This window comes from Diadema antillarum, unplaced genomic scaffold, assembly GCF_040938485.1.
Source record: "Diadema antillarum isolate AM-2024a unplaced genomic scaffold, OU_Dant_1.0 seq00001956_RagTag, whole genome shotgun sequence".
NCBI lineage: Eukaryota > Metazoa > Echinodermata > Echinoidea > Diadematoida > Diadematidae > Diadema > Diadema antillarum.
The window spans coordinates 137,672-153,546 of NW_027272616.1; the positions used below are offsets into that span (position 1 = coordinate 137,672).

At 38.0% G+C, this 15,875-nt stretch overlaps 1 protein-coding gene across 1 annotated transcript in view; it reads left to right on the forward strand.

Moving 5' to 3' along the window:
* The first annotated feature begins 1,160 nt into the window (after window positions 1-1,160).
* LOC139713391 (UPF0764 protein C16orf89 homolog) overlaps window positions 1,161-15,875 on the forward strand; it is a 28,185-nt gene continuing 13,470 nt past the window's right edge. The window contains exons 1-2 of the mRNA XM_071625127.1: window positions 1,161-1,278; window positions 15,157-15,300. Of these exons, the coding sequence (XP_071481228.1) occupies window positions 1,161-1,278; window positions 15,157-15,300 (262 nt within the window). The remainder of the gene's footprint in view (window positions 1,279-15,156; window positions 15,301-15,875) is intronic.

Below are 15,875 nucleotides of genomic sequence, written 5' to 3' on the forward strand. Positions count from 1 at the left end.
TTAGTGCCAGTCTACTGTAATGCACGCTCAGAAGTATCCTTACTCATATCTCAACAATCGTAGCAGAACAGTAAACTTCGAGTTCTTATATCATTACTCAACCTGACAACTAAACAATTCTGCAAAGTTACTTATCAACGTTACTCACGTCATATTCCATGATTAAGGGATTCAAATAATGTGGCTCACCATGACAAACATTTTCTTATGAGCAGAATAAATCTGAAAGAATGAGAACTTGAAAACAAAATGAGAATTGAAAAATACTATGAAATACATGTAGTAGACATTTGACCTTTGATTGGGCTATAAAAACCTGTCATATCATTAATCACACACACAGATCGACTGATTTTTTTTTAATCTCTATCTTTTAGCGCATACAAAAAACCAGCATAATTTGATTATTTCCCTCAATAATTACAAACGTACGCATTCCTCCTGTTTCCATGAGTTTAGATTTCTAATAATATTGTGTATTCTTCTCCAGACATTGCTCAATGTATGAAAGATCTTATCAATTGGCTGTATATATAGGCTATATAGACAAGCCAATGACGATACCCGACGATCACTGATAGCGAACGATCGATAAAGATCTCTCGGTCAAAAGTGGCGGCAACCATGGTGGCTGGTGCAGGTCTTAGTTCGTTTTCACTTCGCGTCAGCCGTTCAGTGAAACTGCACTTCCCGCTGCCAAGAGCTCAGATTATTCATTTCGTTCAAACTACAATTTTAAACGATACGTAGTTGAACTTGATCAGCGTGCAGTAAACACTGGCTTTGTCATTAGCATTGTCTTCTGCTTAACCATCTCACCTAGCTCAACGATTAAACTAGTAATCATCTACCACGATACTATTATTAAAAACATTTTGTATACGTTCGCGAGAGTGCGTAAAGATAAAACTATCAAATCCCACATTATGGTCTCCTCCAACTCCCTCACCACTTTTCATTTGTTACTTGGATCTCTGTGTTTTGTATGTGTGTGCAATGGAATTAACACTTTAGAAGACCCACCAATAAAGAATAATTTCAAACTTGAAGGCGTATCCGAGCACTCCCACCAACCGTATCCACGGCTATTTCATCGACTGCGCCGCGGCGGGAGCCGGCTGTTGCGCGACGTTCTCGCCGAGAGCGCGGCTCCGGTAGAAATGGCCGGCTGGCTGATCACACACTTGTTGGATGCTACTGACCGAATCCTCGAATTCTATACGAGATTCACGGGAGAACTTACATTGGATGCATTGTTGGGAGCCAAGATCTGCAAAGGTAGGATTTATTTCTACATTCTTTCTCCTTCTATATTTCGGAAATAAAACTGACTTGCTCTTTCTAACTTTGCTGTTTTATTGGTATTAGCCCTCTTGAACAAGATATGCATCGCCCAACCACTTCTATACCACTGTTTGCTTTTTACATCCAGTTTCTCTCTCGGGTAATCTTTCATGGCGATTTTGTGGTTCAGACTAAGGATTTTCCAACTGAAAAACTTATTATTACACAGTCATATTTATTATGTGATTCAGTATTTCGCCCTGTTGAAGGATGGTTTAATCATGTGTGAAATAACTCGAAAAGAATTATGATACAACGACAAACAAATTTCACCTCGCCTTAAGCGACTGACAAGATTAATCCGAACTTTGATAGTTCCGTAGTCATCATTATGTCCGAGTCTTGATTAGGTTGACTCACTTCCATAATATAGTATCTATTTCGAAGGGTTATTATCGGATTGCCAGATAGGCCCGATTTGTATATTTTACTATTATCAGGGAGGTGTAAGCGATGGCAAATTTTGATGCGTCACTTAAAAGTATCTATATACTCCAACCAGGGAGGTGGGAAGCATCCAACCTCCCTGCTCCAACTCAATACTGTACGTGACCATACAGAATCATCACCGTATCCATTGTCATATAATGCGCCAGAACTTGTACCGCTTGTGTGAATGTGTTTGCGTGTGTGTGTACGTGAACAATGTTTGGAAGCATTGTTGTCATGTTTACCCACCACTGAAATCTAGTTATTAGATAGTTCAGAGGAATGCATAGTAACTATAGTGACCAGGAAATAAGAGAAGAAGAAGAGCAGGAGGAAAGAAATAAAAAGAAGGAGGAAAGAGGAGTTTGAGAGGGAGACAAAGGAGGAAAAGAAAGAAAATTAAAGCAAAAGAAGGGACGTGACCTTATGGGGAAGTGGGCAGCACGCATGCGGAGAAGGGGGCTGATAAGAAGAGGGGAAACTGTTGACAGCAAAGTGAATGTTCCCCATTGCTTCTTCTATAAGAATTGAAAATGACAATAAAAAATTTAAATATGTAACCGTTTTTCGTCACGCCAATTAGTTCTTATTCACGGATAGCCATCCATGCTCTGACGTATGAAATTATTATAATCCTCTGACCTCGCTCCGTCCTTAGAGGGTTTATTAGCAGACTAAGTTCTCAGAACGTCCCTTTGTTCTCGCCACAAGCACAACAAGGGGAACATGGAATAATTGGGAATAGACGAAACCAATTAAAACTATCGCTGCTGTATCACAGTCGTTTCTGCTGTGATAATGTGCCGGAGAAGACAGCGTATTTAAGAGAAAGTGCATTTGATCTGCATTCTGCTAAAAAACAAAAACAAAAACAAAAACAAAAACAAAAACAAAAACAAAAACGAAGAAACCCAGATGAAAAAAAAAAGACACGGCCTGAAATTTCTAGAACATCTCATCAGTCAGAATAACTGATGAAACAATGATGTCAATTTACATTTTGATAAGGTGCTGTATTGATATTGATGGATGGACAATTGGATGACGTATAAAAGAGACGCCTATCATATACGTTCAACATATTCTTTAACATACCTATGTTATAACAACAAATATTAAAATGCGTATTCAAACTATACCTTTTTTCCTCAGGTAGAGTATTGAAGTCATTTATCCTACATTGTTGATTGCGTTATTTTCGTATTCTGCATTTACAAACAAACCACGACAGAACTGTCATGCCATTTCTATGCTAAGGTGTACTGATTGCAATAATCATTTACCCGTCCTGGCATTTGCAAAATTAAGGAGTAGAATCTGAATAAAACGTGGTATACCAAGACTATAGACTTGAAATAGAATAAAAACATTCTGATCGATCGTCATAATGGTGCATTCCACGTATTGCCAATAACAGCCAGTGGTGATTTGAAGAGACGGTGGTCAGCAAAGACCAACATACTGACGGGCGATTGTGGAATATTTTAGTTTTATGTTCGCCATCCCCGTCTTTGCCGCCTTTGATTATTAACAATAATAAGAACAAACCAAGAGAACATTGTTAGTATTAAGAAATTGCGGCGAAAATCATAATTGTCGAAGGTTCTGCTCTTTCTTTTCAAAGTTACAAGCAGGTGGAAAATCGGAATTCTTGTCTGAAAAGCTTGACCACACTTTTCATTTTTACCTGAACTCATTTCAAGGAAACGATACCGTCTGACTGTGCCAATACGGAATATAAGTTCATCGCGACTTTGTCAATTGACTTATAAAGAGCAAGATTCATGTTGTAGCAATATTTTCCACTTTCTTCGCTCTCTCTCTATCTCTATCTCTTTTAATAATTGGATCAGCTTTCTAAAGATTGTGAGCATTTGGCATGGGGGGCGAGTCATGTATAAGGAACAAACTGACCGTATACTCTGTAATGGCAAACAATGTGAGATGTATGCAATCGTTTTTATGGTCATATTACAACACAATATTGATCTGACTTATCCTCCCGTTCCAAAGATATTCTCTCTCATCGGTTACTCGTCGGAGGCAACATTTTTTTTTTATTATCATTTTTTTTTTGGCTTCCGGCCTCCAGCCGAAGTGTATTGGACCACGTCAGTCTGATCTATCCAACTTGTGTTGGTGGACTATCAGGTCAGCGTCGGGCATGGCGGGCCATGATCCGATGAGACAGGATCGTCCGACGAGGATCACTCGCGACATGCCTGACACTGTCCTTGTACAGTAGTCGATCAACACTGGTCGGATTCATCAGACTGCGATCCGATACACCTCGATGGGTGGCCTGAAGCAATTCACAAACTTTGCTTCAGACAAGTGACCAATGAGAACAAATCTCTGTAGAATGGGGGTTTAACTGACTTCGTTTTCTATAAACAGTTTTGACCCGCTCTTGAAGGTCCTCTCAACTTCTACAAGCTTCATATCTATCACAGATGACATTTTGACATTACGAAATGGATTACTGAAACTATTAGTCATTGTCATGACTTGTGATATAATTCGATATGAATTTATTTCCATCATATACATCTGTACAAAGGACATGACATCACGAAACATGAAATGGAATAAAAGGAGTTGGAACCAAGATGCTTACACAAAGCAATTACTTCTAATTGCCGCGTTGTAACACTAATCCAGTTTAATCTAGTTATTTCTTAAGCTGTAGTTGACAATGGTTGAGCTGTCATCACTTGTGTCCAACAAAAATTCATGGAAAACTAATAGGGTATGGTAGGAGGCGAGAGATTTGGTTGAAAACAACAGAGGAGGCCACTTCAAGTTCACGAAAGTTGCACTTGAAGATGTCCTATGAACTTGAAGATGTCCCATCAAGTATTTTCTTTTTTCTGAAACGAATGAGAACTCCAAGAATAATTCAATTTATCACCGCCGCTGCGCTTAATACACATTAATTTGTAAATTTAGGGTGACATTCGCCACACATGCTTTGACACCAAATTCATTCTTTCCTTGCGGAGTATACTCAAGGAGTTATATTATGAGCGATAAAACCACTACCACTACAGGGGTTCTGAAAGACATAAATCACCCTTCTGCCATTCTCGGTAAAAACTTCTGGTAAGCAAAACTAAAGAATACATATAGGTATATAAAAGAGAATGCCAACAAATTATCATTATAATAAAACTTTTATACAATGTCAAAAGAGCACATGTTTTAGCTCTTCCAGAAGGTCTGAAGAACAATGTAGACCTGCATATCAATTTGCAGCATGTCGATGGATATCATACGCACACACACACACACACACACACACACACAACCACATGTTGGTATATGTATATATATATATATATATATATATATATATATATATATGTTGATAAGGTAGTCCACGTGTTGGCAAGATAAAAAGATAAGTAACAAAGCTGCAACAAAGTTCATGCTGTATTCACCAACGGTTTATTTCTTCACACAAATTTTCGAGCGTCTCGAAAAAAAAAGGGCGGCGAGACGCTCGAAAATTTGTGTGAAGAAATAAACCGTTGGTGAATACAGCATGAACTTTGTTGCAGCTTTGTTACTTATATATATATATATATATATATATATATATATATATATATATCATACGCATATGATTTGTGAAGTATATACGCATATATTCGTGCATACATTCGTACAAATACTTACATCAGCTCTAGACACTAACTTTTTTCCTCTGGGCCATTAAAATCTTGAAATTCTTAATTTTGGTGGACCCGAAATGGAAAGAAACATTCAATTCAATTCAGTTCAATTCAATTCAATTTCTATTTTCCAGACATGGGGTGGAAAACCCTTGTCAGCCAGAGGCTGTTTTTCAGAGGGGTCCACACAGGTTTAAAATACTAGCATTATACATACAATATTACAGACATGTAACACTGTATAACATATTATGCAAAGAACAAAACAAAATAAAATAAACACAATGGAAAACTTGTCTTTAGACACAAAAGAAAAAAAAACAATTCATTTTGAATTTCAGTTGCCCCATCGGGCTACCAAAAGATGATCTTTTTGGAAATTTTGTGGCCCGACATCAATTTTTAGTGGCCCCTTTTCACTGCTATTGTCCAGACCAGCATTCACTATATCGTTTGTCTGTACTCAAAAACAACAAACTCAGAGAAGGGAAAGCATAATTATATGGAAGAGATTTTGAATATACATCACTTAAATTTTGAAAATACATCACTTGAATTTTGAAAATACATCACTTGAGAACAAACAGTGCGATGTTGCTATACTTTTGAAGAACGGTTTCACACGTTCTCCATTAATCCACGTAATGCTTGAGGATTTCATCTTTATAAGTTTTCAACAATATTGCGCAAGATTAAATGCCGGCCCGAAAGCGGGGAAAAATGCTTTCAGCTTGCCCAGCTTGTGTCCGTCGTTTATTCATTGCATATTTCCTTTTTAATCTTTACCTTGAAATTTTGTCACACATCTTTTTTTTTTCCTTTTTTCTTTTTGTGAAAAAGTGAGTTCTCACGAGAGTAAGTTTGATAGTCATACTGATAACAACGACCGGATGATAATATTAATGAAACCGTTATACAGAATGATATACACGTGTAGTACATAATATAAACGGCGAAGATAATACAAAATGACAGCTTCTATACAACCATTTGAACTGCACTAGTAAGCCCTAGTACTGCATTAATACATTTAAGCAATGTAAAGTACACCAAAGTTGTACACCTTTATTCCAGGGCATGATTATCCTAACCCCTCATAACACTGCTTTTTCTCATACTCTCCACTGCTCTAGTTACTATCAACGAATGTTGTCCACATATGAAATAGATACAATGATATCTAATAGTACTTTAAGTTAAGAAATTAATAATTCATATCAGTCATGCCAAGAATGTAGTGTATTTTGATTATAGAATCAAGATAATCAACGACCCGATTGGGACGTAATCTGGCTATTTGATCACCTTGATTTTCACTTGACTCCAGTTCAAGTCTGCGAAGTTTGGGAAACCGAATCACTGCCTACCCTAAGGAAATGTTGTAGAATGAATTACGGAATATATTGCAGAAGACATGAAACATGCTCGTTACGTCTGAAATAGAGGTTGCCACTGAATCCAAATACTACATTGGCAATATCAGACAAGACGCAACTTTCACAAACGTATACTGCTGATTTAGTTTTTCAACGCGTAAAAGGTTACTTGACAAATTTGGCGATATTTACAGCAGCGTATGCAAGCCCGTGTGACACGAGTAGTTAAAAGAAGTTGAATCAGACAAAATAATGAGTGCTATTCGGCTTGCTCTTGAACGGCATGGATCCTTGAGGATGATTTGCAGTGCTGCATTGGTGCGATAAGTTTGATCAGTGCCTTCCTGTAAGTGCTGTCGCTGAGGCAGTACACCAGGGGGTCGATAAAAGAACCGCTTAGCCACAGCACTAAAGACAAGTCGATCAGCGCAAGGGAAATGGCCGTGCTCAATTCCACCACTGACTGTACGATCATTCGCAGGCAAAGTGGCAACCAAGTGACGCAAAAGACTCCAACCAGAGAGAGAATGGTACGAACCGCCTTAACCCGAGGACTACTTGATCTAGGGCTTGGGTCCAACTGGTTTGCGCGAACGGCATTGACCTGTCCAAGTTCTCGCCTGGACTGATGCAAGGCTATTCGGAGTATCCGGAGATTCAGAACAATGAGGACCACACCAAGGATGATAGCCGTCATTCCAGTCGCGACGTATATCCGTTTGTCAAATATCTCAATGTACCGCCACACGGAGCAGATCGGTTTCTCGGATTGTGTGATTCGTCCGTTGCTGACCATGATCACTACCATAGTCACGAACCCGGCTGCCCACATTAAGACAATCACCAGAACTTGCCGAGAGGGTGTTACCATGGATACATAGTACAGAGGGAGCGTTACGGCAAGATGGCGATCCACGGTAATCACCACGAGATGAAAGAAGGAGGCTGTCATGAACAAATAACACCATGTCATTAGGTACACTGACTGCACTGAGGAGCACGTCAGGTTGTTTATGACTGTGGAGAAGTAAAGCGTACAAGGCATGGCAATTAGTCCCGTCAGGAGGTCAGAAACTGCCAGACTGTTGAGGAAATAGTAGTTTGGTTTCCGTAGCTCCGGATCCGTCCTCACTGCCATGAGGATGAGAGCATTGCCAGCAACCGTCAGGAAGATCATCGGGACACTAAGTCCCAACATCACAAACTGGTGGATGGCGTAATACGATGTGTAAGGAGGCTCATCGTACCTACTGGACTCATTCCAGTGGTCCATCGTGGCAGCCCTGGTGTTCGCTTGTAGCAACAGTTACTGGTCCTCTGCTATGTACGATATATTCCACACGAAAAGAGCAAACTGGTATTCAGTCCCCGATGCGTCTCATAGAGTAGTCTATAATCCTGATAACGATGTAATCAAAGCAATTTAGAAACTTCCAAAGGTTACCAGACATGAATAGAAAATGGTATACATTCTGAAAGCACAAAAATAATGAGGAATGATTTCCTAATGTGCTTGACGCATAATGTGTGTCAGCTTTATAGTGACGATGACCCGATTCAGATTATGATTGTCGAGCAGAAGTCTGCATCAACATCGCACCGATATGAAACACGAACCTCGGTGCCATTTACAGTCAGTCTCTCTCTTTATACTCTTTTTGTGATGATGACGATCCATTATCGGCCACACTCCATCATCCTTCAGTGTTTGATATATCTGCTTGACGGTGAACACGATTTGATATTAACCAACTAGCGGGAGGGAGGGGAAAAAGCAGGCGAGGATGAATGGTCTTCCCTTTCAGTGATGCTATTAGCGGGAAAGGAAAGTGGTGTGATAATATTATATTTGAGTATGCTGTTATATCTATGGTAAATGTTCTGATAGTGGCACATTTCGTAAGTGGAGGAAAGCTGATTGATTTGCTCATAGAACTTTCATAATAAAAGGAGAAAATAACGTAACGATGTCGCGGAGAATTAAAAAAAAAATCCTTTGATAAGATATTCACTCTTAAAATAATGAAAGCATAAAGTGGTGAGATGGGACGGGATGGGAAACACTGGGTGATACATTCGACAGCTTAGAGTTGCCTGGTGATAACTAGTGTTCATAAATTCAATTATTTTTCGTGTAGTCTGCATTTCAAGGTGTATGTGGAGTTGTTTTTTTTCCAGAGTACAGAGTGTGAATCGGCTCAAAATCTGAATCCTTGTTGATCATTTCTGTTTTTTTTTACACAGAGCACAACGGTATAGATATACATTGTCTTCGTATGTATATATATTTCTACATGTCTGACTTACATGACTTTATAAAAAAATAACGGTTACTCACAAAGACTGGAAAGCTGGTTTACATGATACAAGACAACGTTTCATTTAGTTTCTAAGAAACAATAACTCAACAAACTTTGTGTTCAAACTGAAGTTGATTCTAGATATACATCCTTCAGATTGATACACAACATTGCGAATGTAAACATATACAATATTTCTCTTTATTCTTTAATGATGGAAATGGATAACTAAACCGCCAGATATTTTGATGGAGGTATCATTCATGGAACAATGAACGTGCTGAACAAACATGTTGACAGAATGCCATCCCACGTGTAACTGACACGACGCCCGAAGTGAGCTATTCTCTTTCCCCCGGAGGCCCCGGGGGACACCACGAACCTAATATTCCACCACCAGCAGGTCGATACTTACTTGATTTGCCTTTCACCTTTAAGCTCTCCCTCATCGTACTCCTGCCTCGGTTCTTCGTATCTCGGTTTTAAGTTACTCGATACCTCCCTTTTCCAGCTCGTTCTGTTTCTGCTTTCCCGCCTATTTTCCTCAGTCATTCCTATTTCACTCCCCACCCCGTGTTTTTTTTTCCTGCTTTCCTTCTCTATACATCTTCGTTTCTACGTTATTTAACTGTAGAGTGCAGAATGTCTGGGGCAGTAAATTACCAAATATCTGTCTTTATTACGAAATTTAATGACACACATTACTCAATCACTATGTATTTTCTTTTTGATGTGTGTATACATGAATTATTTCCCATTACAATACCTCTGTCTCTTACAAGCTTGTACATTGAATGACGTAATTGCCACGGCAATCTGACGCTGTTCCATGTATATTGCACTTCAACGCATCCCAGTCGTATTCTTTTGTTTTACTGGTACTCTCTATACAATGATAATTGTCTACTAAACTGACAGTAATCATACATTAATCTATTTGAAAAAAAAGTATTACATTGCATTCATAGACAGACACAGACACAGACACAGATCGACGTTCTGATTTTGCACAGGCGATAACTCTTGTCTTCATAGTAAAAATCTTTGTATCTTTATGTATATATATGTATGTATATATATATATATATATATATATATATATAGATATATAATTATATATATAAATCATATATGTATATGATAAATTATGTATATATATTATATATGTAATTTATATATATATATATATATATATATATATATATATATATATAAAAGGTGGGCTTGTGTGTCTGTGATGTGTGTACATCTCTTAAGTGTAGGTTGTAAGTATCTCTGAGGTCTGTTTCTGTGATGTATGATAATGTCTATAGGCCTATGATAAGTTTCTTTGATGAGTATACAATACCATGTGTGATAATATTATGTGCTTGTATAATGATGTGCGTTTTTGTGAAATGGGTGTACAATGTGTGTTTCTGTGATGTGTGTGTTTATGTCGTGTCTATTTCTGATGTCTTTATGGTCTGTCGTAAGTGGAGGAAAGCTGATTGATTTACTTATAGAACTTTCATAATAAGAGGAGAAAATAACGTAATGATGTCGCGGAGAATTTAAAAAAAAATCCTTTGAAAAGATATTCACTCTTAAAAACAATGAAAGCAAGTGGTGAGATGGGACGAGATGGGAAACACTGGGTGATACATTCGACAGTTAAGAGTTGCCTGGTGATAACTAGTGTGTGATTATGTGTTTCTGTGACGTATGTATTATTGATAACGCTTGTTTCTGTGATGTATATGCATTTCTGTGATTTTTTTTTTTGGTGCTTTTTAAATGCGTGATGTGCTTTTTATATACATAGGTGTACACGTATGTGTACGTGATAGTTTCTTTCATGTGTATTTTTGAACCCATGTGATGCGTGCTTACGTGGTGTTTGTGTGTGTGTGCGTGTGTGTGCGTGTGTGTGTGTGTGTGCGTTCTTTTTTATGTGTATGTCTGACCTAATTTCATTTTCCTAAAATACTCTTAATTTTTTTCCTGTTTTATCAACTTGTTTACCAAGTGGTTTTCTTGGCAGAGTGAAAAAAAAAAAATTGTCCTGAATTTCCCCATCCTGTTCTGTGAATCCGCATGTTTTTGCGGTATGCATTTAGCGGCATGAAACAGGGGGAAAATCGATCGTTATCTGATGAAATTTCACGCCTCTTGGTTATGGTATACGGCCTAGCCGTTTTGACTGTTGACTCTTGTACTGCAGGTTACGAAGACTTGGCTTTTCTTTTATGGAAATAGCTTGAAATAAATTCATAAAAGGAGCATGCTTGGTTTGTCTAGCATTCTGTATCTATAATCTTTTTCTGTTTCTTGTCTCGTCTGCTGTCACTTTTAGTTATTTCTTTCGTTTCCATGAATATTCCCCTTTCAAGAGACACAAGGTGGCTCTATTTTCAGATCTCTGGTTTGACGCAAAATAAACTTCTCGCATATTATAGAGACACCCAATTTATTGTGTTGCTCGATCGAACTTGCAGCCATTTGATTAGTATCATATTGTAGGTCGTTTCACAGCTTCGATTACCACTTTCAAATGACAGTTCTACTTGAACTGACATTCGATTTTTACGAAGGAATAAGATATGATTTGTCTGATTGTGATTAAGCCTTTTATACTTTCCCATTTTGCAAGGATGGCAATTTCACTTCAACTTGAACGGACGTTGAATGTCTTCGGATGCTATTTGCAGGCCGGCTACTATAATTTCATCAAACTTCAGACGATGAGCATATAGTAAACGAGAATTAAATTAATGTATTGGAGTTGAGATTACTATATTCATCTATAATTGTTTGCTTGTATGAAATATCGGCATCCCCCATTCATGTAAGGACGTAAAATTTTGAAGATTTAAACCGGGTAAAACCTTGCGTTTATTCAGTTTAAAACGCCACTTTTTTAACGGATATGCAGACCCGATGTCGATTTGCTGGCCATCAAAGTTTTAGGGCTAATTTGTGGACCCGCTGCTATTTGTGTGTGCAGGTGACATATTATCTTGTCTTTCAAAGCTGTTCGTGCTTCTGTTTGTACACCAGAGAGACATCTTTTCAATGACGTTAGCTGTTCTTACTGCACGCCAAATATTTGCAGACACCTTCCTGTATCGTGACCGGATGGTGGGAAAGGAGAGAGAGAGGTGGGGGGGGGGGGGGGGGGGGGGGGTGGGGAGAGATGGGGGAGGGAGAAATGGGGATGGGGATTCAGGCAAGGAGGAGCAAATCTATAAATTTCAAGAGAATATTAAGGAGCTGCAGCGGCCGCGTGGATGTTTGCCATTTATATACCTTTACATTTATAGAAAACCTATTTTCCCCCTTTCGTCGTTTTCTGTCTCCATCCCACTCTTTTTTCTCTCTCATACACACACACACACACACACACACACACACACACACTCAAACTCTCTTTTTCTCTCTCTGTGCGTGTAGAAAATCTGTAATTCCTCGCCTAAACACATCGCTCAAGCATGAATATATTATATAGTATATATATATATATATATATATATATATATATATATCATATCATATCATATCATCAAAAATAAAACGGAAACCAAGTTCATGCTGTAATCACCAACAGTTTATTTCGGCACACAAATTTTCGAGCGATTTGCTCTTTCTCAAGAGTTCTTGATTCTGAGAGAACAACAGCAGTTTTAATCTTGATGATATTATTACACCAACACGTGGACAACTCACTCAATGTAGATATATATATGTATATATATGTATACATATACATATATATATGTATATATATACAATATACACACGCCTATGAAAGCTAGAGGGGAAAGTATGTGTGTGTGTGCGTGAGAGAGAAAAAAAATGTAAATTCACACAAAAAATGTATCATGAATGCAGAGTGCTCACACACATTCAATGCTTTGTCAGGGAAAGTTTCGCTCTTATACGGTAATGACCAAGAAATGTCAATATTATTGGCCGATTTCCGTTCTTAAGTGATATTAATTATGATTTCTTAATGTAACGTCAAAAAAAATCTGAAAGAGTCAAGCAGAACGTCAAAATAATTCATATTGTAAGCCAACAATTTAATTCAGTTTAACAATAAAGGGGTCAAATGGGAAGAAAAAGATAATCATACTTAACGTCTTTTATACATGTATATAGTTAAAGTGCGCTGTTGTATAATTTTCCTTTATACCCTTCCACGAGTCTAACTTAGCCTCTTATTCGGCCTTCTGGCTACCATGTTTAGTACCGAATAAACCTATAATGATAACAATCATCATCAGCAGCATCAAAGTAAAAACATACGATGTCGTTACATATTTTATACGTTGCAGTTGCTTTTACCACAGCCTAGAGTGAAGCCATTACAGGCGACTTGCATTGGTTTTCTTCATAAGAGAATAATATGGACCCGAATTGGAAAAGTCGACGTGTTTGCACCTAAATAAACACTTCACAATACGATGATGCTAATCCTCGGTGACAAAAACCATAATACCGACATCAGCTCGCCTTGGCTTCGCTCCATAAATATTGACTCCAGCGACGAAGATAATATGACAGCGATCACACAGAACTAAGAAATAGATAATAAAGTAGTATGATCACCTCCGTGGGGAGGTTTATCATAGCGTCATAGAATGGAAGAAAGAGAAAGAGGGAGAGAGGAGAGAGAGCCTGAAGAAATGTTAGGAAGGCGTCGGTGTATTGCGTCTTCAAATACACAATATCACCAATGGGAGGCCGAGCACTAATTTGTTAAAAGCGTATTAGCATGAAAGCTCTTTCTCCAACGGCGATCCCACTAATAATGTCGTGTACAGTATATCGTCGAGATACTTTTGAGTCTTTCAAGACGAAGACAGGGTCTCAAGTGACAGCTACAAAAGTTCTCTCACCAGAGACATTGGCATTTCTCTTTCTCTCTCCCTCCCTACCCCTCTTTTCTCTCTCTCTCTCTTCCGCTATCTCTTTCTTTTCAACGCCCACTCAACAATGTAGCCCTGATATCTATTACTAGCTCACTTATATTTGATCTAACCTCTTTACGAATGATACGCGCGCAGCGCGACAAACCTTTCAAAATCCATTTCCATTAAAATTGTATGAGTTTTTAACCCTCCATGATGGCTAGCGTGGATATGATGTCCTCCCATATCATCTGCCAGGTTTTATTGTTTCCAATAAATCATAATCATGCTAATATGTATTCTGACAGCCTGTTGTCCCAGATGATAATGTTCATACTCACTTAATTTCCCGAGACATTGCAATCATAATACCCACAGCGAGGCAAACGGGCCAGGGGACACATTCGTCACAATAATACAGGACAGAGAGAGAGAGAGAGAGAGAGAGAGAGGTTAACATACAGATAATGCTGTGTGGGACACTATAGTTGATAATTTTTATCTACGGCTATCTACAGAAGATGTGAAACTCTTACCAGGCAGGTTTGAATGACGGTTACCATGACGCAGAAGGATCATCTTCAAGGCCGTCTGAACAAAAATCATTGACTTCTCTTGCATTCTGTCAATATAGCCTTTTAAGTATTTTCCATTTCAACATTATTCGGTAAATTTCATGCATCCTTCAGTATTCCTAGTTTAAAAACTAAAGTTATCAATTGTGCGATTATACGGTATTCTTACATAGGTATTTGAAACGTGTATTTTAAACATGATTTTATGCTTTGTACATTTATGCTTTTGTTGAAATTAAAAACAAATGAATGAAATACAGGAGACATCCTTAAGTACGTTGTACCATAATTAGGCTTTTATTTCGCGATTCACAGCATAAGTACTGTAGAATGATGATATACTGTATACAGTCAATTAAGTCAAATTCAATTCAATTCTGTTGAAGCCAATTCAATTCTATTTTATTTCCATCAAATAAAAGTAATACATAACACAAAGTATATTGGTAATCTCATATTGTTGAACAATGGAAAAAAAGTAAAGGTGTGTAGCCTTCTGCAATGTACGTTTTAACTAATATTACATTCAACGTAACCGATTGTAGACGATCTTGTTTCCCCTCCAGATCAACTCACGGTGGCGCTGCAGTACACAGGAGGAGAAATGAGGGGATTATCTCCTGCCATCCTGGCACTTATTCGAAAAGCCGATGACGTCATCCGGACCTCTCTTCCACACCTCAGCGAAAAGCATCCCCAAGATAGCATCAGTGTGTATTTATGTTGTCACTGATCTCACAAAGAAAAAAAAAAGAAAGAAAAAACACACTTTACATTTTACCTAAAGGGCTGTTTTAAAGGAATTGTGTTTGCACGCATAGCCCATCCAGAAGTCAGCTGCATCATTTGCTATGCCTTTTCGTCACCCCCCCCCCCCTTTGACCTTATTCTTTTTTTGCTAGTTTGAGTTTATAACATTGTCTATTTAGGTTTTTAGCTAACCATGTAGATGGAGGGGAAGGGGTCTGATCTGGTACCATACTTAATTTTCTAGCTAAGATCAAGATGATGCTAATAATTATGATGGATCATAGGTCTCGAGTAAAACCCTGTGAAATGTCAGTTATAACTTGTGTTCCTCATTTTTCTCTAAGTGTCACAGACACACATTTTAACTTTTAAGAAACCAGGAATAAACTCTCTCAATCAAACATTAACACTTTACATTAAAAAAATGATTTTATTATTTGGTTTCTGGTTGTCCTTTGTACAAGTTTGCGTTGTCTTTGATGCTCTGCAATTCATACACCAGCAGTCTTCTGCATAAGTAATATAAATACATGCC